Source organism: Kogia breviceps, chromosome 4 (genome assembly GCF_026419965.1).
Source record: "Kogia breviceps isolate mKogBre1 chromosome 4, mKogBre1 haplotype 1, whole genome shotgun sequence".
NCBI classification, from domain to species: Eukaryota; Metazoa; Chordata; class Mammalia; order Artiodactyla; family Physeteridae; genus Kogia; species Kogia breviceps.
The window spans coordinates 56,069,960-56,092,882 of record NC_081313.1 but is presented as its reverse complement, the minus strand read 5'-3'; the positions used below and the strand labels follow the sequence as shown (position 1 = coordinate 56,092,882).

At 41.3% G+C, this 22,923-nt stretch overlaps 1 protein-coding gene across 2 annotated transcripts in view; it reads right to left on the bottom strand.

Moving 5' to 3' along the window:
- The window catches only part of MAP1B (microtubule associated protein 1B), a 234,430-nt gene that overhangs the window by 73,560 nt on the left and 137,947 nt on the right, over positions 1-22,923 (bottom strand). For both annotated transcript variants that reach the window (XM_067031113.1, XM_059061754.2), the window contains one exon: positions 15,077-15,178. In XM_067031113.1, coding sequence (XP_066887214.1) covers positions 15,077-15,178 — 102 coding nt within the window. The remainder of the gene's footprint in view (positions 1-15,076; positions 15,179-22,923) is intronic.

The following is a 22,923-nucleotide window of genomic DNA, read 5'->3' as shown; positions in this document are numbered from 1 at the left end:
TACCGCACAAAAAAAAAAAAAAAACAAAAACAATAAAAATGACTTTCCATAGGGAAAAAAATAAAATTTTAGAAAATGACACTCTATATAAAAGATGGCAGACATCATCTGTGTGAAATGACAGAGAACAATAAAAACAGAATGGGCTGAATTATAGGTAGAGATTGAAAAAGAAGACAGTGGAATTAACAAAATAATTCTGGGAAAGACGAAATGCAGTAGCAGAAATTAAATTGGCAACAAAGGGCAGGACAAACCCTGTAGAATACTGACCGTGATGTACAAGGCAAATGTGAGGTGTTCTAAAATATGTGGCAAAAGATCAAAGAAAAATGATGAGACAGAGGATGAGTATAAAAACAATTTATACTATTATAAGAATTATACATTTTCTTAAGGCTAAAATCAGAACGTGAACAGAGACAGTGACAAGGATATATGGAAAAGAACTTTGCACCTGAAAAAAGACCAAAGTCTGCAGTCTGAAAGGGTTCAAGAGTATTTCAGACAAAAATAATGAAAAATACTTCTATCTCAATATTTCTTTACAACATATTTTAATTTCAGATAGCGTCAGAAGAGTAGCCAAGATCTGGGAGTGAACAAAAAATGACTGGGAAAGTTAATCTGCATGCAACTGAATTTTTAACACTTTCACATAAAATCCTATGTAGAACAAGAAAGACTGTTCTATACTAGACTTAATGGGAAAGTCAGGTTTTCTTTTCCCAATAAGGGACACTGGTTTCCAATAATACCTAGATTGTTTGCTATGGTCATATCCTCCAGGTTAAAGCAAAAGTATTTTTATACTTCATCAAGTAGGGCCAAGAGATATTAATTGCCATGCAAGAGGAGAAATGGACATTTAAACCAGAAGGTAAATGACAAATGATCAGAGAGGTGAAGCAAGAAAGCTGCTAATAATTGGCCTGAAAAAAAAAAGAAAACATCAGTAAGAGATGTCTGGCCTAACAGAACCCTACAATTACCAGGTGAGTATCCCTGAAGGAGGCACAGGGAAGATGCTGGGATGAAGGTACTGAACGAACCTCTAAAAACCATGTATATGAGGGATGTTCCAGAGGGACTCAGGAACCATAACTATTTTGCAACACAAACCTTCAAATTCTGATTCAGAAATTTTGGTTGCTTCACTTCCCTCTCATTGGGATTTTTGCAGCCCAGCAAATTTGTAATTAAGCCCATGCTTTTAAGAGGCCAATGAATATTCAGATAGCTCTCTTCTACTTCCACTCTTAACTCAGAGCAAAGTAGTGGAATCCTTACAAGAATGTTAGTATCTCCACAGAAATATTTTAAAATCATGTCTATTTAATTGTTCCTATATCCTGAGAAATGTGCTATTGTAACCTCACATTGATCCCTGTGAAAGTCAAGAAATATCTGTATACTCTAGAACCTGTAAAACTAGGTTAAATTGCTAATGTTGCATTCAAAGGGAAAGATAAATACAGTGTCCAATGTTTTAATGTAAAATAAAAAGCATTCATCACGAATCTCAGCTCTACAGTTCTCTCACTTTCCCCTTATAGGTCAGTTTCCTCTTTTATATCCTTATATAGCACCATCTTCTCTTCCCTAGTACTTAGCACAGATTGTGATACATATTTACATGACTATTTGATTAATATCTGCCTCCTTACCTTGACTGAGAGCTCCATGGGAGACCATGTAGGAGATACAGATTTATTTATTTTGCTTATTATCGTTAACCTCAATATTTGACACAGTACCAGCCCTATCAGACAAGCAATATATATTTGTGAAATGAATAGACTGAGTGTATATGTTTTTATGCACTGTTCAGCCAAGCAAGTTATTGTATCCTAAGAATTCCAAAGAACTTTATACTAACAACACATCTCGCTTCTACACATTGGCTATGCATATCAACTTTCCAGGCAAACCATTTTTATTAATATGTAAATGACTTTTTTCACTATGGGTTGGTATTATATCAGAGTACTGAACATAAAAGGAATCTTAAGAGGTAATGAAACTGAAGTTAATAAATGCTAAGTAATATGTACACAATAGCACAATCTACTTAGCAGTAAAACTGGGATTGGAACACATTTTCTATCGCTCACCTCCACTGTCCAAAGGTTCTACCCATTGCTTCTCAAGACACTGACTCTTAACCAGAGCTTCTAGGCTACCAAGTCTCTGAAAGTAATCAATAGTTTGTAAATAAACATTTTGCCACACCTCAGTGTTTAAAGGAAATCTGCAATAAAGAAATTGTTTGCAATATAAGTAATCATTACAAATTTTCAGATTTCTTATGCAGCTTATTTGTCAAGCCTAAGAGCTAATTATAGTTTCTCAAACCCATGACACCTCTCCTTCACTGCCATACACATACTAAGCCAGTACTATGTGCCAGGCACTGTTCTACGGTTCTTTATTAAGGGACATTAGCCTAAGGCCTCCTTAGTTCTGTGGTTATGACCTAATTGCATTCCTTTTCTCTTATTATTCAGTTGCGACTGGGAAAAAGCCATTTCTGAAAAGTTAGAATCCTGAAAGATTAAAAATCTAGCCCTACGATTACTTGACTCAAGGTCTTTGGTCTCCATTTTTTTCATTCGAAATAGGTTTTTGTTTGGTTAGTTGGTTTTTTTCTTTTCCTTCTTTTTAAGTTTTAAGTTAGAGCTTGGGTTTTTTGTTTTGTTTTGTTTTAACAACTAGTTTCATATTTTTGATGAGTCTGCTTACCAAGCAAAGAAAATCCATTTGCTGGCTAAAGGATCCCAACAACAGAAATTTCTATCTGATGATGGAATCATATTTCTAGATGACCCCAGGGTGAGTCAATTTGCCAAATTATTTCATTTATATTTATATGCTGGAATGTTATTCCAAAGGCTCCAAATAGTCTCTGTTCTATGTATAAAACAAAAATAAGACAGTATAATGATATGTATAACAAATACATAATATAATGCTTCTTTAAAAAGCAGACAACGATCTTGTCAGATGTTTTAAAATAACCCAAACCGGCATTATTTGTAGAAAAGAAAACTGTGATTGGAGAGTGGGGAGGGGCATATTAGGAAAAAGGGTAAGAAAAAGAAAAGAGAAACGGGGGAACTAGATGACATTAGATTAGAAAAAAAGGCTTGAGTGATTGATACAGATGACAAAACAATGGAAGTAAAGGAGGTAAACCCACATGAAATGTCACTTTTTCATCAATGGATAGTTACTTGGCTGTTGGAATGCTTTCTTTAAAGAGGAAAGATGTTTTTGAAATAATGTAAAAGCAAAGTCATTCACGCACACACATATAATTACATATGTGCATGTAAATGTTTACACAATTTTAGCCACACAACCTGCCTATTTCCAGATCCAAAGCTATTCTAGACCGTCTAAAAGCACAGGCTATAAGCCTTTAAAAATAATCTCACTTCTCCTTTCCTTTACCACTTGGTTGGATTTTTCTGTTTATTAGCTCATGAGGAGGGAGATGGTGTAATGGAGAAGACAGTTCTCTATTTAAAAAATCATGTTTTCATATGCAAGAGACACAGGAAGCAGAAAGGAAAAATGGCTAGGACTTAGGAGTGGGGTGTAGTAGTTGTATATATAACAGGACAATGTAAATGCAGTGGGCTAACACATATTTTACAAAGTCACATTTTGTAAAGCTACCTAGAAGACCGCCGCCGTCTTTCTCCACTCTCCCCTTCTTTCCCTACAGCAGTTCTGAGTTCCACTGCAATATTTAGATCCAATAACTCTACTTCAAAAGCAGTATAACTACTGGGGATATCCAATGTCTTATATAGAAACACAATCATATTAGTACTGAGGTGGCCATTTGGCTAGCTCAACATAAATGGTTTGGCTCACTAATGTTTCAATAACAAGAACTTACTTCTAGGGCTTCCCTGGTGGCACAGTGATTGAGAGTCCGCCTGCTGATGCAGGGGACACGGGTTCGTGCCCCGGTCCGGGAGGATCCCACATGCCGCGGAGCGGCTGGGCTTGTGAGCCATGGCCACTGGGCCTGTGCGTCCGGAGCCTGTGCTCCGCAACGGGAGAGGCCAGTGTAGCGCAAAAAAAAAAAAAAAAAAAAGAACTTACTTCTAATCAGCACACCCCTGTGCAGACAGTGTAGTTACCACCAGAGTTTGTAATGAGGACCCGAAGCACAGGGGACTTTCCTCCTGAATTATCTAAGGGAGACTCACTTAGATTGTTCTGAGCTTGGGTTCCAAGTAGGTGGCAAACAAAGTGTGTTCTCTTGTGTGAGTGCATCTCTCTTGGCCCATGCTTCAATAAAATGCCAATATTTGCCCCAAAAGTACAATAGTTATTTACTAAAAACTCCCTTTGAAAATATCACCATAATCGGAAGGAAAAAGGAACAACAGATTTCTAAGGGCATGTTTTCTATACGTTGTTTAAATATATCCTGAGCTAAAGAAATAAATTTGATTTAGGAATTCTAATTCTGGATAAATTTGAGGGTATATGTAAAAGAAAGGACTGTATAACTAGATTCTAAAACTTTCAAAGAATAATAATCCCACAAGGAATTACTGGCAACTCACTTATTACCTAGAATATTTGATTAACCAGACCACCAGTCTTCTCATCCATAGCGATATTATCAGTAATGTCTTTGGTACAAAGATTATTTCATTTGGGTTTTAGAACACTCTGTAAGGTTTGCTGTAAAAATATTACACATAGGTCTTAGGGAGTGAATTAAACATTTTTTGCAAACATGATCAAATTAGGGAGAGGACAGATTGAAATTGTTACCTCAAAGGTTATTAGATACCAGGAGTCAATCACATGACACATTACCATAAAAATCACTTTCCCTTCTGGACAGTCATGGCTTTCTGGTAATGATTACCTGCATGCAAGCTGTACACTGTCAGTAATAATTTGATTTGAGAATTGCTTCCCAAAGGTGTTCATATCTGCATGTACTGACTTGTTAAATTGTGTTGTGCTAATTGATGGTTCACATGACAAGATATGCATAGCTGATCATGCTTATTAAAACGCAGGCTATTCTCAATTATCCAGAACAAATGAGGTCCCTGGCACTTTTAATACACTCAACCTACAGATGATCCCCAGAACTCAGGAGGTTGAATCTTCAGCCTCCTTCCAAAGATCTGTGAATAAGTAACTAATCTGAAGCTCAATGCAGCACCAAACATCAATGTGGAAATTCTAATTTTAATGGAAAAAAATGGATCTATTTCCTATTTGGCATTATGTAGACAAAACGCTCAAGAATTTGACTTCTGAAATACTTTCCATGCAGGTGTTTGGCATCGTGCAAACACGATTAAGTTCTGTCTTGTTTGGTCTGTCTGCAAGGTAAAGACAGATGGGAAAGGCCAAGGGCCAAGAATTACCAAACTGGGAAATCAGCCTGAGTGTCATAAAGCCGTGCATCTTCCCCTAAAATTAATAATCCTAGCAGATGCGACAGGCAGATTTTCTAAACTAAATTTGTTCACTGACATTTTAAAACTTGGATTAAAAGCCATTGTAAACTAAACACAGAACAGGACAAATTCCCTTCTACATTTCACAGATGAGACAATTTAGTAAAAATCCATGAATCATGGAATACAAAAACTGGAAGGGACTCAGAGATCATTTAGTCCATCCTTTCAAAATTGTGTTCTAGAGAAATTTAGATCCCTGGGAGACAGCAGCAGTGGAAGTGACAGGTCAAACAGGTTAAGGACATTTACGGTTATACAAAATTAAACAAGTTTATTTACAGGCAGTTACATACCTTATGGCTCCTCAAAACATAAGATCTAGTATGCCATAGTTCCCAGATTTATTTCACCATGGCATTCTTCCCCACTGACTATCTATTAATATTTTACAGAACTAGCAGTTGGCAGAACAAAGTTTCGGATACTCCAATCTAGTCCAGCCCCTTTGTTTTTGCAAGAAGGGGAAAGGCCTCATAGCAACTTTTCAGGGGGCTACATGGGCGACAGTACTTTCAGGTGTGGCCCAGAGCTGCTGACTAGGTCAGGCTTCAAGGACTCTCCGGAGGGGGGCGGTCTTGGGAAGCAGCTCACAACAGATGTCCCCTCCCTGCTCTCTCCGAAGTGTCCCTTCTAGCCTCGGGGCAGTGAACCGATTACTTCAGATTTATTTCCATAAAACCTTTCACTGCCACAGTCTCTCCCTCCCAAGTGTCTTCAGAGTCTGCCAATGGATAATTTTCCAGCACTCAAAGATGAAGACAATTTTGAAATCAAGCCTCTACATTCAGTTCAGCAGTTCTGTTCTCACATGCTGTTCTTTGGGGGGAAGGGGAGGAGAGAGCGGGGGGGAAGGAATCCTAAAATTTTCAATCTTTTCATAATTAAATTAAAGGGCTTACAATGTAGCTCCAAACTAGGGAATAATTAATTCAGTATGAATCCAAATTTCTTGATCACAAAGGGAATCCAGTACATTAGATCTGTTGTATTTATGCCTCAATTTGTATAGATAATAAGATTTTAGTGCATATTTTTATGCCTGTATATTTTTTAAAATAGCTTGAACAAAAAAATTTACAGAAGGATTCTCTCCTGCAAAATTCTCATTTGACACATTATTATACCCTGACTTCTTCTGTTAGTTATCTTATTTTCACGCTCAAGTGTAAACAACTCCCAGGAACTGCCACGTAAATATTTAATGACAGACTGGCTGATACTAGGACACCTTCTCAAAAGACATAATGTGAAAAGACTATCTCCTTTCCAAATATGATAAGGTATCCCTCCCTCCATCGCCATCTCTCTCTCTCTCTCTCTCTCTCTCTCTCTCTCTCTCTCTCTCTCTCTCTCTCTCTCTCTCTCTCGTCTGTCTGTCTGTCTGTCTGTCTGTCTTGGATGCACACAAACATTAAAGGGGAGGAGTTCCATCAATCACTCTTCATGCCTATTTCACTGGTCTTTTTTTTTTTACACAAGTCTACACTTCCAGACGAGAATTTAGAATGCAGAAAACAACTGCCCAAAATGGCTGAGGAGCTCTGTACCAAGACAGCGTCGTCAGCCTGAGATGCAGAATTTATTCTGTCTTCAGTTTTATTGCTATCAAGTTAGCTTCCCCAAATGTGACATTTCCACCGACTGACATTTCCGGAACCCAAAAGCAACATCTGAATGGAGCAGCATCCTAGGGACAAGGTGCACCAACATGCAGTGCTGCCTCTGTGGAGCAGTTGTCCCTTCCCCAGACTGTCCATGTGAGATGCAAACAGGGAATCTATGAATTTGGTCCAAAATGCTCCACTGTGCCTCACTCACTCATAGCCTCCAGTGAAAATCAGTTGGATCAGGAAAGAAAGGGCCAGCAAAGGGCAGGTTTAGAGGGCTTTCCAAATCAAGGCTATTTTAGGGATGTTCATATTTTACCTCAAACCCTCAGGTAATTAACTCCATAAGGCAATTTTTAAAGGCAATTCCGTTTGCGTCTTTAAAATGAGCGATGCTGTAACCGGGGGAAAGGAGCCACATCTCATAGAACGCCACCTTCCCCAGGCTTTTAATGCTCATTGTTAATGAGATAATTTTATTTTTAAATCATATGTAGACTCTCGTATTGCATTTTCTGCAAGCAGTCACCTCTCTAGTCCTGACTGTAGTCAAGTCTTCGCCATGGGTTAGAAAAGTTTATTAAAACAACATTATTTTTGTCTTGTGTTTATGTTAATTTCTCCAGTCCCTGTGGCCCACTTTTAAGTGCACGTCCCCAGGGGCACTTCTTACTTTCTCACATTTCTCTAGGACCAAGGAAATCTGACTTCACATGAAATAGAAATTACCCTTAGACAGCGACTGAGAAAACAAAAGGCGTAAGCCCTGGAGTATGATGGTTGGAGATACTTGATGGTTGCCTGGGTAGCGTTTAATTAGGCTTGGGTTGCGGCTGGGGTGGGGTGCTGGTACCTGGGTAACCTCTGTCACTGTGACTCAATCTGTGGTTGAACAATCAAAATGCAATGCTTGTTATGATGTCCATTTCTCACCCCTTGTCTTCTTTAGGAATTTGACTAAATCCACCCCCACGCCCCTCCTCGTGTGTCTGTCTCTCTCACACACATGGTTTTTAAATTAAGGAAACACTCTTTGTTAGTGTCTTTTAAAGCTGTGAATGATGTATTTTCCCAACTAACTTATAAGCAGTGGGGATAGCTAATCCTTCTATAGATCCCTTTACAAATTCCTTGCTTATTCCTAAACACTCAGAAATATTACTTGACTTTTTTAAAAGAAATCTACTAGCTTATGCTTTATTCCTCATCTTCCACCATCATTTCCAGCATGTTTTCATAGATGCTGAACAAAAGATCCTACAAAAAAAAAAAAAAAAAAAAAAGCAGGCAGTAAAAAGTAAAGGGACTGTACTTGCTGGTTGCTGTGTGGTGTGCTTTAAAAACAAACAAATACACACCCACCACAGCAGCAAATCTAGCAAATACCATGGGCTCTCTTTGGTCTCTGGAAATGAAGACAAAAGCACTGACATTCAGCGTAAGATGCCGTCCTTGGTGGGTGACGGTAACAGCTGTTCTGGGATGCACCGAGTGAGATTTAATGGCGGGGTTACTGACAGTCCCCAAAATGGCTACTGGGCCCGGGCAGCCAATTTTCTGCTACCTTCCTGGCCTATGCTTGCCTATGTTGAGTGGTTCCGCAGTGCCCATTAGGAACTGCTTGAGAGCCATTACAGCCGGCAGACTAAAGCAGCCTTCTGACTCTGAAAAAAAAAAACAAAGTGAGATGAATAGGTATTTCTAGGGTGGTCTGAATGAGCCATCATTAACAACCCTAGGGAGTGAAGGCACCTGCACAGGGCAATGAAACACCATTTTATTCCTCTGGCCACACTTGCACCAGAAAAAGAAAAAGAGAAAGAAAAAAAAAAAAATCACATGCGCTGTAAGGATCTATGGATATAAAGGATCGCCAAATTTCAAAGCTGAGCAAACTGCAAACCTCACAGGAACTAACGCCTGTATTGCATACACTACCAAATTCTGGATCTTCTCCTTGGAAAGTCTGGACTTCTCACTGTTTCAAAGGAATGCGGACGGGGCGGGGGGGGGGGGTGTCAAGCAGGCAGTTTGGGGCAGCGTGTGAATGGGAGCATGAAGCTGGAGGGGCCAGGAAGGCTGAGGGCAGGGGGCGAGTGGAGAAAGGCGAGTGATTTGCATTAAAATGGGAGTCCCCTTCCCAGGCGGGCGGCATTGACCTCAATGGATGTTAAACAGAGGTCTGGTTACTTCCACAAAACGGAGGCTCTTTATTTGCCATTTTCTTCTAAGACCAGGATTCCTGCCATAACCTCATATGATGATGCAGTGAGAAAAGATGAGCCCGGTGGGCATGTGAGCAAGTGCCCGTACCTGTGTCCCTCGGAAATCACGGGATCCCTGAGGGTCGAGTCAGCCTCTCGAATGCCAGTGAACATGTATTTGTGTGCTTTATCTTTTAAAGGTTGGGAGCAGGGCTGAAAACACATTCATTACTGGCTGTTATAGAGGGGTTGGTGTATTCTAGGTACATACAATTAGGCTATAATTCTGTACAACGACAGACTAAACATACACGTCTAGACAGAGAAAGAAGATGACTACAAACATTCTTAGACCTTTTCTAAGAGCATTTCAGTATTTTCTTATCATTCTACCAGCAAGTGTTGTAAATCCTTCACTCTTTAACGTCAAAGGGATTCTCATGACTTAAATTCAAAGGGCTTGATTTTAATTCTCCATCAAAAAACCCATCTTGAGGCAAGATATGTTTAGCAGTCACTCAGCACAAATCTGTGGCTTATTTACCTTCCAGAGAAAAGGCATGGATTCTTAAACAGAACCCCCCCCCATATACACATTACAAAGTCACACCACGTGAGGCTTTTTCGGTGAATGCGATCTAGGAGTTATAAAACGAGTGACAAATCTGTAAATATACCAAAGTCTTACTATTTATTCAGTTGACTGAGAAAATAAACCGTAAGAAATCTCAGTTTCTTAAAACTGGAAAAGTCTATAGTCACTTGTCGTTTGGAGAGTAAAGAAGAGAGGACGACGGGTAGGAGGGATCGGAAGACGTCACCCGTGGACACACAGCGAGAGAGCAGGCTAGCAAGCAACCTCACCCACGTCAGCGTCCTCAGAGAGGCAGCGACAAGACCCCTTTGCACATGGCCTTCAACCCTGCCCTACGGTCCTGCTACGGCAGCACCTTAATGCATCACCTCCATTTCGCTCTCACACCCAAAGGACCTTCCTAAACTCAGCCCAAGAATGTTGCTGTCTCCTGCACATAACCGGCAACTGTGTGCCTTCTGATAATGTCGACGGCAATTGCTTCTCTGAGAAACCCCTTTCATACAAATTTTTTAATTATTACAAAAAGGAAGCCAGCCAGTATCTAAAGCCACTATTTCCCCTAGATAATAATAATCACCAAATACACAAATCTGATAGATTTTCCACAAGGGCCACAATTTTAATACTAGCTTATGTTTTTTTGTTTTCCCATGTGATAAGCACTGTTTCAAGATCTTTATACAAATTAATTCATTTGATCCTCGTGAAAACTCTATGAGCTAGAAGTGTTCATCTCTGTTTTACAAACAACAAAACTGAGGCTTAGAATGGTTAGGTAACTTGTCAGAGATCCCACAGCAAATAACTTTTAGAGCTACGATCCAGAATCTGCATCATGCTCTGTTGCTGGTGAGGATTTGGGTTAACAAAAATGTTGAATTATTTTTCTAGGCAGAAGTAGCAAAATGATGGGAAAAGGACTGAAATTAATTTTCATTCTGGTGTCCCTTGTCCTAGGAATGCTCTGTATTTGTTTGTTGTTTTGAAATGATGTTTGTCTAACACAGGCAATCGTGGGACACTTTCTATAACCCTAGGAGATAGTCCTCTCTATTGTTAGGGGCAGATAGCTCTAAAGTTAAGTTAGGGAAAGAAGCAAACACGAATGGAGAGTGAAATAAATTCCATCCAGAGCATGGTAAACCTAGCTCTGCTCTCGTGGTAAGATTTATCAAAATGATTCTCATCCAACACAATTAAGGTACAAAAAATATGCTGTAATATATAAACAAAAATTTTACGATAGTATTTGACTTTGTACATATAAGGAAATATACGACTATTCCTCTACTTTGAAAAAACTCAACTGTTGAACTTTGACTTGAGTGAAAAGACTGGGGGGTGTTCATGAAAGAATACATAACCTTTTCTCTCAAGATAACTGGTCTCACTTGAACCCTGCTTAGATGTGGCCAGGAGTGGTGTTACACCAGGGCTAATCAGCAGAGACCTGCCCTGGGAACAGAGACGTCTGCTGAAGGATATTGAGGAAGTCAATGCTGCAACAGGTTTGAGCGAGTAAGATGACCCTAGATGATTGACTATTCCAAGAATTAGAGTACGCCAGACTTGGACGGCACTTGGTGATCCCAGAGCTCACATTCTGGGGAACTGGAGGACCCATCACCTCATTATTCATAGTAGATGACCTCCACCTCTGCAGAGAAAGCAACATATTCCAGCTTCCTGCTCAAAGGATATTTGTTCAAGATGACTAAGCCATTCAATCAGACCTGCAATCCTGACGAAATAGGCCAACTGAATCTCAAAGCCATATTTAAAAACTAGTACAAGATGTAAACTAGTACAAGGGAACAAATCTGACAAATCTGGTTGTGCTGCTCGCATGAGCTATTAGCTGCATTTGAGGCTACCACCAGTCTTTTATAAGGACTCTCCAATTCTTAAAAATAGCAACAGGGGCATAGTAGCATGAATGCAAAACAGATATATGAGCAACCCTAGTTCCTCACCTACAGTTGGCCCTCCGTATCTGCGGGTCCCACATCTGCAGATTCAACCAACCAAGGGTTGAAAATACTTTTTTTTAATTCCAGAAAGTTCCAAGAAGCAAAACTTGAATTTGCCACAGGCTGGCAACTATTTACATGGCTTTAAGGTATTATACATTGTATTATAAGTAATCTAGAGATGATTTAAAGTATATGAGAGGATGTGCGTAGGTTATACGTAAACATCATGCCACTTCATATAAGGGACTTGAGCATTCATCAGATTTGGTATCCACAGGAGTCCTGGACCAAATCTCTACAGATTCTGAGTGCCACTATACTTGTGTCATCAGGGAGGACAATGAATATTTTATTAAAACTCTGCCAGCCTAAGCAAAATAAAAAACTGTTTAGATTTGATGCAGGGTGCTAGAGTTTATGCTAGTCTGTATATGACTGTTAAATGCCTGCTCTTCTCACAAGAAGACAAGAGTAAGCAAAGCACTGACTGTGTTTTTTTGTTCATCACTGTGTGTTCACCTTCCCCACCCCACAGGGCCTGGCACACTGTAGGTGCTATTTAGGTATTTTTTAATTGGCTGAAGGAGCAGCTTTATTTTTTTAGAGGATTCAACCTTCATATCTTGCTCCTTGCCTCTAAGTTAACTCAGACTCTTGAAACTCTAAATGCAGAGGTTCAGCTGACTCCATTTTAGGGGCCTGAGGTACATGCGTTAGCTTCTACAGACCATCAGTGAGTGGGGAAGACACACTAGATTTGGAGCCACTTAAAAAACAGATCTCCAATTTTCCCGTAAAACCCTTCAGTTTAGTCAGGAAAAGCTAAAGGCTTCTTTGGGTCCAATCCAGCGATCACCCTACGATCTCCACTTACCCCAATTTGGCATCCTCATCCTCTAACGTAACATCTCTTCTCTCTAAAACACACTTACTTACCTGAACTGAATCTGATGTGTGCTTTTATCCTCTGTTGTAGTCTTGGTTAGAAACCTTCACCCCGCTCTGAATGCTTCCCACACAGGGCCTCACCCCCATGGCTGCATTCTGGATGCTCAGTTCTCAGAGCAGAGGCCCAGCCCTGCACAGCTGCACTCTTAGGCTGGGGAAGGAAGCTCATAACCTTTTCCTGGAGCTGGCAAGAATGGGAGGGTGCTGTGTGTCCAGGCGCCAATCTCTAGACACAGAGCCTAGTACAGCACTGCTACAACTAGGTCGGTAACCAATCTTTACTGTGGGTGACAGCAGGAAAAGAAGGGAGAATGGGCTACATGAGCCCGTGGTAGTGGTTTGTGGGGGGACCTGACCTTCCTTAGTCCACAAGAGTAATACTAGGTCCCTGGTTCAAAAATGGTTAATTCTTTAGCAATTCTTGCAGCCTTTCATTTCACAATATACTGTCATTCTATAAAGTCAAATAGAAGTATGAATGAACACAATGCAAATCACAGGATTCATTTACCAAAAAAAAAAAAAAAAAGTCATAGTAAGAAAGCCAGAACAACTTACAGAGAAAGGATAAAAGCTTGAATTTTACATTTTGAAACATATTTGTTGGAAAAGGGTACTTCTCTTATTTTTTCATGAGATGAATTTAAAAGTCACAGAAATGTGCAAGACATAAAAATACAACATAACAACGAGAGCAACAACCATATACTGTACCTTTATTTCAGCAAATCATGCACTGTCTGATAGTCTCTGGATCATTCTTTTTGTCTCTACGCAAAGTTACAGAGCTGATTTTCACATGGCTTTACAGCAAGTTTAACTTTTTTTTTTTTTACGGTACGCGGGCCTCTCACCGTTGTGGCCTCTCCCGTTGCGGAGCACAGGCTCCGGACGCGCAGGCTCAGCGGCCATGGCTCACGGGCCCAGCCGCCCCGCGGCATGTGGGATCTTCCCGGACCGGGGCACAAACCCGTGTCTCCCGCATCGGCAGGCAGACTCTCAACAACTGCGCCACCAGGGAAGCCCAGCAAGTTTAACTTTTAATGAACCAGTTCTTGCTAAGTTTTTCTTAACACATTTACTCAACTCCATGCTTGAAAGCTACAATTCATTTGATAGCTGAAAAGTATGGGATTTTATTCTAACAGCAAACTCAAAGAGAAGAACTATCCCAGTCTCATGGGCATACTGCTGCAGCCAAGTGTGATGCATGAAGGCACTGACATTCTGTAAATGATTTCCAATCTCAGTATGTACAAGGCTAATGGAATATGATGTAATCAGTCAAAAAGGCTGAACCTCCTTGCTGGTTTTTTATCAATGCCAAGAAAATTTGCAATCATACAACAAAATCATGTAAACAGAAAAGGGTGTTCTCTCTTTTACACAAAATTTAGGTGATATTTAAGAAATAAAATGCAAAACAGTATCTGTGATAGATCAATGGCAGAGCTTTTGAGAAACACACCCCAGGTTTAGAGTCTTTATGGACAAGTAACTCTGTTCATAATCCTCAAATGTGACTAAGTGGGAGAAGTATGGGTCACAGCTCACATGAGGAAGACAAGGTGGGTGTCTTGTCTGCCTACATCCCCAGGCCTAGAGGCACAGGTAGACTACACCCCCAGTGAAGCAGCTAGTTAGCGACAGCATCTTCATAAATGACAAATGTTTGTGTCCTTACCTTTAATTATTCTGTAGTATTCTTTTTCATCTCTGAAAGAAAGGCTATTTTAACAGTAGTTCGGAATTTCAGACTCTTTTACCCACACTAAGAAAAGTAGGTGATAATGCAAAGACGAAAATGATAATGTATATTTCACTCAGATAGAAAAGTAGATATTTCAATTTTCCTGAGAGGGAAGGGCAGTTATGAAATTCTGGGAGCATCCAATTTGTATTCATAACTTCATGTAAGTAAAATTAACATGTAAATAGTTTTCAAACCCTTAAGCTCAGAGTACAGTGAGATAAATATGAAAAAAATTTTTTAAATTTACCCTAGAACTGAACAACTTTTAAGACTCCACAAAATAGAAACCCACACAGTGACAACTTAAGAGTTAGTTGACTTTCCTGATATATGGCTTCTTGCTAACCTAGTTGATGATAACACACACAGAGAATCCTTTAGCAATAAGAGGACATCTTTTCCATGCCCCAGGCAAAGCTTTCCAACCAATGGCCTGTTTCTCACGCTTTCAAATTCTAGGTTGACTAACACTGAACTAAGCCTCACCTGGAACTTCAGGAGAGAATCTTGCAGAGTGTCGGGATACAAAAAGTTTCAGTTCTTGATCCAGGTTGCATTCAATCAGGTTTGTGTCCCATGATCGGATTCCTAAGGAAGGAAAGGAAGACAGATGACAGATCTCCAGTTACTCGTTTCCAAGTGGTTTGGAAAAAAACATCACGGTAGCATTTCTCAAGCTTTAAGGAAGGATGTGGAAACTCCTTTCCTGAAGAGCGTGGTGACCAGCAGTGGATGCCCACAAAATGGGAGGGCCGGGGAAGTCTCTCCACCAGGCCACAGGGGAAGTATAACTAACAGAGTGGACTGAACTCCTGCCCCTCATAAAATGTAAATGCAGCTCTTCTGGAAGAGTAAAGGAAAACAGTTATTAGGAAAATGACAGGCTTTACTCCAGGGAGGCAGTAGAAAGGACAGAAAGATGGTGAGCCTGTAGCAGTTAGGGGGCTACCAGACAACTGCTAGCTTTCCCATGGTCCGCTTGTACGTGGCTAGAAAATGTAGAACGAGGGTGGGGGAAGCAGAGATATGGAGGCTGGCATTCAAGTCCAGGGCTCGCTCTGTTTTTAAAGGTTTTTGGCAATATGCATATGCATTTTGTGTATCTGGTTACTTTTCTTTACCCCTCCCATTTTTGACCTTGACTTCTCAACCCCTAGATATCAATCAAAATTTGTGTGATCTTTGCTAAGAAAGCTGGATCTCAATCTTAAAAGACGTGGCCTCTCTGTCCTCCCAGGCATTTACCTGCCTAGCTTGGCAGACAGCTCTTTCATTCACAATTGTTAGTTGTCCTGAATTTTCTTATCCAGAGGCAAAGAAATGTGGCAACTTTTTATACTATATAAAACTTCTACAGAGTTGAGGGCCATGACCTGTCTATTCCCACAAACGTTCAGGCTTCCGTTCACAAGACTGGAAGCTGGGGTGAGGGGAATACGAGGGTAAGGAGTGCTGATGCCCTACCTCCCTCATCTCTTCCTGCTTCCTCTCTCCTGACCTTCCAAGAGAGATGGCTAAAGGGTACAGCAGAGGTGGGAGTCCTGGGGAGCAGGCCAGGCAAAATGGGGGAACCACCGAACTGAGAGTGTGTGTTTGTTTTTCATGTATTTTTATATCTTCCCAAATAGACGGCTCATGGTAGAGCCATTATGTAGGTAGTATCCTTGATTGTACCCCTGCGGTGCAACCTCAATTGCCGGAAACAAACCTCTGGAACAACCATCATTATTGCCTATCTACGAAAGGCAGGAACTTGAACGTCTAGGGGTACCACACAGGTGAACTATCTCTAAATAAACACTTGGTCATTTAATCATTTTTGCTGGTCATTGGTCATGCATACAGACTTGTAAGTATAAATGGCAGTGTGTTACTTAAACACACCTCTTAAATCCTTAAGGCATACGCTGCATTTACCCCCATTTAAATCTTGTTCAGTTTTCCTGTCTTGCAAAGAATGAAGGTAGATACACACACACACACACTACAAAGATTCTGGAAACTGAGTTGACTACACATCTAAAATATCTTCAGATGATACACCAAACACCTTTACGAATATGAGAAATATTTTCAAATAGATGTACATCTACTACATAGAGGCAGAAATTTCCTCATACAATCTTTGGGAAGAATTCAGGTGTGCAAGAGTTAACATTCCTAAAGAGAGGCTAAATTACAAGGGAGAATTTTATGGGTCTCCCTGGAAACATTAACAGCCTCAGTTTGCATTTGTGCTAATGGAGTATTTAAATTTTAACAAGAAAGGCATGTTGTGATTTTGCAGATCTCTTTCGTGCAGAAATGATAAATGGGGTTTTGTTTGTTTGTTTGTTTCACAGAAAGCTTGACAGGTCGAGAGGCCTGAATTCATTAGAATATTTTACTTCCATGTATATATACTATGTATTCGACTAGCCTGGAAAATCATCGAGCTCCTGTCTGAGCTGCCTAATTGCAAATTGTTGACTGGATTATCTGCTCCAGGTCTGAGCTCCACTTTGTCTTCAGGCTTGTCAAATAGGGTCAATAAAGTTAATAATGGACATATGTATTACAATTAAATTCATATAATTTTTCTGCCTTTGTTCTAAGAAATGTCTAAATTGCTACATTATTTGAATGGCTTCATCTAGAGTTATACATAGACTTGTTCTTAGATTGTTGTTTGCCATTTTTCCCTTGGCTTCAATTAACTTCAATGTCATGACACATGCAGTTAAACATTTACTTTTCATTTCATAAACTCCCGGTTCTATGATTTGTAATTTAGCAATGGAAAAAGTATGAAACAGTAGAAAAACCATTTAGTAACTTTTAAGTTACATTAGCAAAAAACACCTGATAATGTAACTTATACTCCCAGTGAAATTAAAAATTCAGGATTCTCTTTTCAAGGGAGCAATTTCTAGCCCAATTACGTCTTAACGATGCATCATCACTACTACCACTTATAAAATAAAGGTTACAATGGATTTACTAGTAATTTTAGTTGGAAAGGATTTTGGAACCAAGCCACTTTCTACACCACTTTCTATTACCTTGTACCTTCTACTGGATAATGTTAGTAAAGGGAAATAGAGGAAGCCAGCAGTGGTTCCTCTAAAGCTCACAGGACAAAAAAATGTCTTCTTTGGCTCTTCTCACATAGGCCCCTCCCTGAGTTCATGGCTGGAGGGGATAGCGGGGTGCTGGCAAAGGACTGAAGAGGCTTTCAGAAGCAGGTCATCCTGGTTTCCAGTGGGCGGTAGAAAAGCCATGGAATTTCCTGGCCCTTTTTCTGACTATCCCCCAGTCCAAGCCGGGTCAAGCTCTTCCCTGGGCCTTTGCTTCTCCAGCAAGCTCTTCCCTGGGCCTTTGCTTCTCCAGCAAACTCTTATCATGACTGTGCCCTTACAGGCTTACCCAGGTGGGGACAAAACAACCCCACCAGTTGGAGGAGATCAACCTCCACTTTTTAAACTGGGCCCAGAGAACATCTGTCACCCATGGGCAGCTGGCCTATGGCTAGGCATCCTGAGAACACCCCTACCTAACCTGGTGCTGTCTTCCAGCCCAGGAAGTGAGTACCATCACTGTCTGTGTATAGCCTGATGACCAGGCGGGAACAAAGGATCATGGATTTCCAGCTCAGTTCTCTGATTCCAGGGGTGGCAGTGCACAAAGGGGAGGCTAAAGTGTACATAAAGTTGACAGATGAAAAAAGGAGAAAAGAAAAGGGTGTGTGTGTGTGGGTGTGTGTGTGTGTGTGTGTGTGTGTGTTGTTGGGGGGTGGACAAGTCAGGGTGAACAATAAGGAAGAGCCAGGTCGCCTTATTTTACATAGGTTAGATCTTGCCAAGTTTACTGATCATGCAAGCATTTTGCAGGAGTATTTAATAAAACCAACAATTTTTTTAAAACACCTCTCATTTAAAGGCGAAAATCTATATCCTAAAATAAACAATAGATTGAAGAAAGCAGAAAGAAATGACCATGCACTGTGTGCTGAAATGGTACACGGATTCTATCTGACTGCTATTTGAGCAAGTTGGTTTTCTTCCATGAGCTTTAGTTGTTCCCTCTCAGAAACAGACTTTGAATATTTTTTGCCCAAGTTCCCAAATTATTACTAAACTATAACCATAAGACTCTATTTTCAAAACTATGCTAAAACGTGATCTGAAGTCAGATTTGAATCATAAAGAAACAATTAAAACAAAGGAAATGCTAAATTCCATAAGGTTTTCTTTCCTAGAGAAAAGTTTTCCGATTTTTTTCCCTTGACCTAACCTTCAATTTGCTTTTTTCCTTTTGTTTTAAGCCAACAATTGGACGTTCATAATTTATATGTTATGTGTAATGCAGACAGTATCTTACAGAGTTCATCATTTCAAAGCATCAATGATAAATAATTTAGGTCTTGGCTAGCATTTCACATTAGACGCAAGCAAAAGAAGTGATTTATAATAATTTATTTATTGGCCTAAAAGTTAGAACTTATTTAAAAAGTAAGCCTTTAGAGAAGATTAATAATGACTCATCAATTTAATGACCTTAAGTTTAGTGTCTGGCTTATATTTCAGCATGGATCAAAGAACCCTTAGTAGGTAATACCAATTAAGCAGTGCAAGCAGAAAGCCATCTGCCTTTTGACTTTGAAAAGTATGAAGATGACTATAATAAATTTAACAGTCCCCAACATTTCTTTTAATTCCCACTATGTCGTTGTTGTTTTCCTGTTGAAACAAAATGGAAATGAAATCCCAAATCTTTCCTGGGTTCTTAATTCTCTCAACCATCTTAGACTAAAAACATTCAATAAATGACATCAGAAACACTGTAGTTAGCGAAACTTACATCTAAAAAATCCAGGACATTAGATGTTACACACATCTATCTTATTACGAACAAATCCTGCTGATTCCCAATGTTAACTAGAGGAAAGTTACACTCTTTTACCAGTAATTGAAAACATCAAACGGACACTTAGTACTCTTCACATGTTTTAGTTTCTTTTAAAAAAAATAAAATAAAGCAAAGAAAACTTTTCACAAGGCTCTAGAATTAGTTTTGCAAGGCATGGATATATGTAGTCCATGTCCTAAAATAAACAGGAGGAGTGGAGGCTCTGCTAAAAATAGGAATGGCTGTTAAGTCCTTCTTGGGGACTAATTAGGAAGGGGGCAACAGAGGTGCCAAAGAGCAGCTGGTGGAGCAACAATGGTTTGGCACTGAGTCCTGCAAAACTAACTAACTAAAGCTAGACCAGTCTGAGGAAAGTCTACTGTTTCAAATTTGAGAAGAAATGACCAGACCCTACATTATGCATTTTGAATACAGCTGAAGAAATGAGTGATGGTCTCTCTTCCTTGCGTAACCAAGCAGGACCCTATGGGGCCTTCCTGGGACAGACCCCTTCCCTATATCCTCTGCTTTAGCTCCTCTCTGAAGTACCTAGATATTAGTATCTGATGCATCACTTCCTGACTTGTTTTTCAGATGCGAAAACCACCACCAAATGGAAGAAATTAACTACTTGATGACCATGAGCACATAGTGCCCATTACTGCCTTGTTACCTCATCATCAGTCAACCAGAGAATTGTGCACGAGCTAATCACAAACCCTGGGACGCCCTCCCTCACCTTGACTTTAAAAATGCTTTGCTGAAACCCTTCGGGGAGTTCAGGGTTTTGAGCACAAACTACCCATTCTCCTTGTATTGGCACCTTACAATAAAGCTGCACTTTCCTTCACCACAACTTGGTGTCAGTAGATTGGCTTTACTGTGCGAGGTTCAGTAACACCGGGTTTCATGAAGAATTTACTAAGCATCCATGCTGGGGTGTTTCAGGCCTGTTGATTTACTGCATTACCACCATCTTCCTACAGATCTATTTTCTGGACTTCCCAAAGAGCCCTAAGTCATCAAATGGCAAAAATCCAAGTCACCAGGGTCTCCAAACCTACAGAGCCTTTGTTAAGACAAGAGGGGAAATGGGAAGCAAGAGGAACAGATGATGAACGGCTTTCCCAGCCTGCAGCACACAATCAGAGCCGAACCCCCTGGAGCACCTCCATCTTGCTTCACACAACGGGGTCCATGGGCACCGGCAACTACAGCTGTGGTATCAGAGTGACCCCAGCTGGGACCTGAAAGCTGAGGCGGCAGCGAATCCGGCACAGGGAAACAGCCAGCCCGCCCTGTTGCTAAGTCATCTTAGACTGTCGGAAAAGCTACGGGAGCAGTATTTTCACTTAGCACTGGAAGGCCCTGCAGCTTGACCTGCATCGGAGACCCCAGGACCCAAGAGAATGATCTCCAGAGGAAAAGCAGCATCTGTTACTGTGCGTTAGGAAATGGCTCTGCTCACTCACTTGGTTGATTCTTAATGGGATCAATGCTGCCATTTCAGAGGTACCTGCAAAAACCTGACTGAATCAGGGAATTAAACGTCAGGAAGGCATGCTGACTGAAAAGGAAACCTGAGGGGGCTTCTGGGATTCCAGTAATGTCTGCTTCTTGATCAGGATCATACAGGTATGTAGTTTTGTGAAAATTCACCAAGCTCCTCATTTATGATTTGTACCTTTTCCTCTCTATATAATACATCAATAAATTGTTTTTAAAGACAGGAAGGCAAATCTGAATTTTATCACTAAGTGCTAGCAGTGTAAAAAACAGTAGAGAGCACTTCACAGCTACTTGAATGCCTCTAGTTTATCCTCAGACAGAAGCAGCTTGAATAAACCCCCTGAGAAATGGGCCACTAAAAGGATATCAGCAGAGTAACAAAGCGGGAATATAATTACATGGAAGGTGATTGCTGAACCACCTCCCTGCATGGGGCGCTGCCCACAAGTGGATGACTCTTGCCTTTGTATAAAGGCAAGCTCTGAAAATTGCTGTTTGATCTCCCTGATGTTAGCTTGTCCTGCACTAACATCATGACAGGGCCAGAAAACCAGTGATGCTGCAGTGCTGGCACCTCTGTCACTTATGAGTGGTGTCACCTTGAGCTGGTCCCTTTATCCTTCCTGCCTCTCTGGGCCCCCCATCTCCAAAATGGGGATGGTGGTTCCTCTCCTCGCACCGCATTGGGTGGTTATGAACCTTTTATAGATAGAAAAACACTTCCTGATGTATTATTGCTTCCCAGCAAAGGTGCTGACAAATAATATATTTTTTTAAAATACAAAGTCATTGATTCATACAGTAGCCACACCCAAAATCAGTACGTGTGAAATCGTCCAAGGAGAAAATGTGCAAATAAACTAAATTAGTACAGATCAGATTAAAGGGCCGTAGTTTGAAAATGAAGCGTTATTGAGATGCTCAAATGAGGCATTTCACTATTGACATATCCTATCCTTAAATATTGTTTTCCGAAGAAAATAACAAGACTGCTTGTTGCTCACATTCTTTATCTTTTCTTTTTTCTTTCTTTCTTTTTTTTTTAATCTGAAAGGGAACATCAGTGCTTTTAAAGTTAAACAAAAGAACCAGGTCTGCAACTCCAGCCCCCACCCTGCAGCCTTTTGTTCTGGGGACAGGCGACCGTTTCCCAATGCAGAGGCAGACGACTAGCGTTTTTTTTTTTTTTTTTTTTTTCATCTAAAACAAGGTTTTTCTCTCGTCTTAAATTTATGGTGGGGGGGCGCGGGGAACGAGGGCTGAGTGAACGCCCTTTGTCCGCCTCGGGCTGCCGTAGAGACCGCAGTGCGGACTGCACCACGCCCACCAGCCGGTGTCTCTGGGCAGAACCGCTTCAGCACCACCCCGAGAGAATAGAGCGCGGGCTGGGCCTGCGGCGGGAGTAGCGATCTCTGTCAGGGCGAGGGGAGGTCTGGGACGTCGGGGGTAAAGGGAAAGGCAGAGGATAGACTGCCTACCCGGGGACTTTGAACGCAACAAAGCCGGGCTGGGGAGAGGTGGGGGCACGTAGCACCCCCAAGCCCTGGCGGAGCGCACTCCAGGCCAGCCGCGCCCACTGGGGGCGCCGCAGTGCGGGGGGCAGGTGCGGCGGGCGGGGGCACTGCGGCAGCCCGGGTGGGGCTGCGGGGCGGGTCGGTCCGCGCGCCCGAGGCTGCGCCCGCCGGACCCTCACGGCCCCGCCCAGGGTTCCCGGCAAACCGCTATTCGGCCTCTGCAGGGCACGCCCGTAGTGCGCGCACCGGGCGAGGCGCCGGCCCTACCCGCGGGCCTCCCGCCGTCCCCCTCCCTAAGCTATCACTCCCGAGGCTGAGACTTTTAAAAGAAGAAGCCCCACCCCACAACTTGGGGGTCCCATTGTCCTTGCTAAAAGCTGCAACCAAGGCCCCAGGGGCGATAGCGAGGCAGGCGCCGTCTGG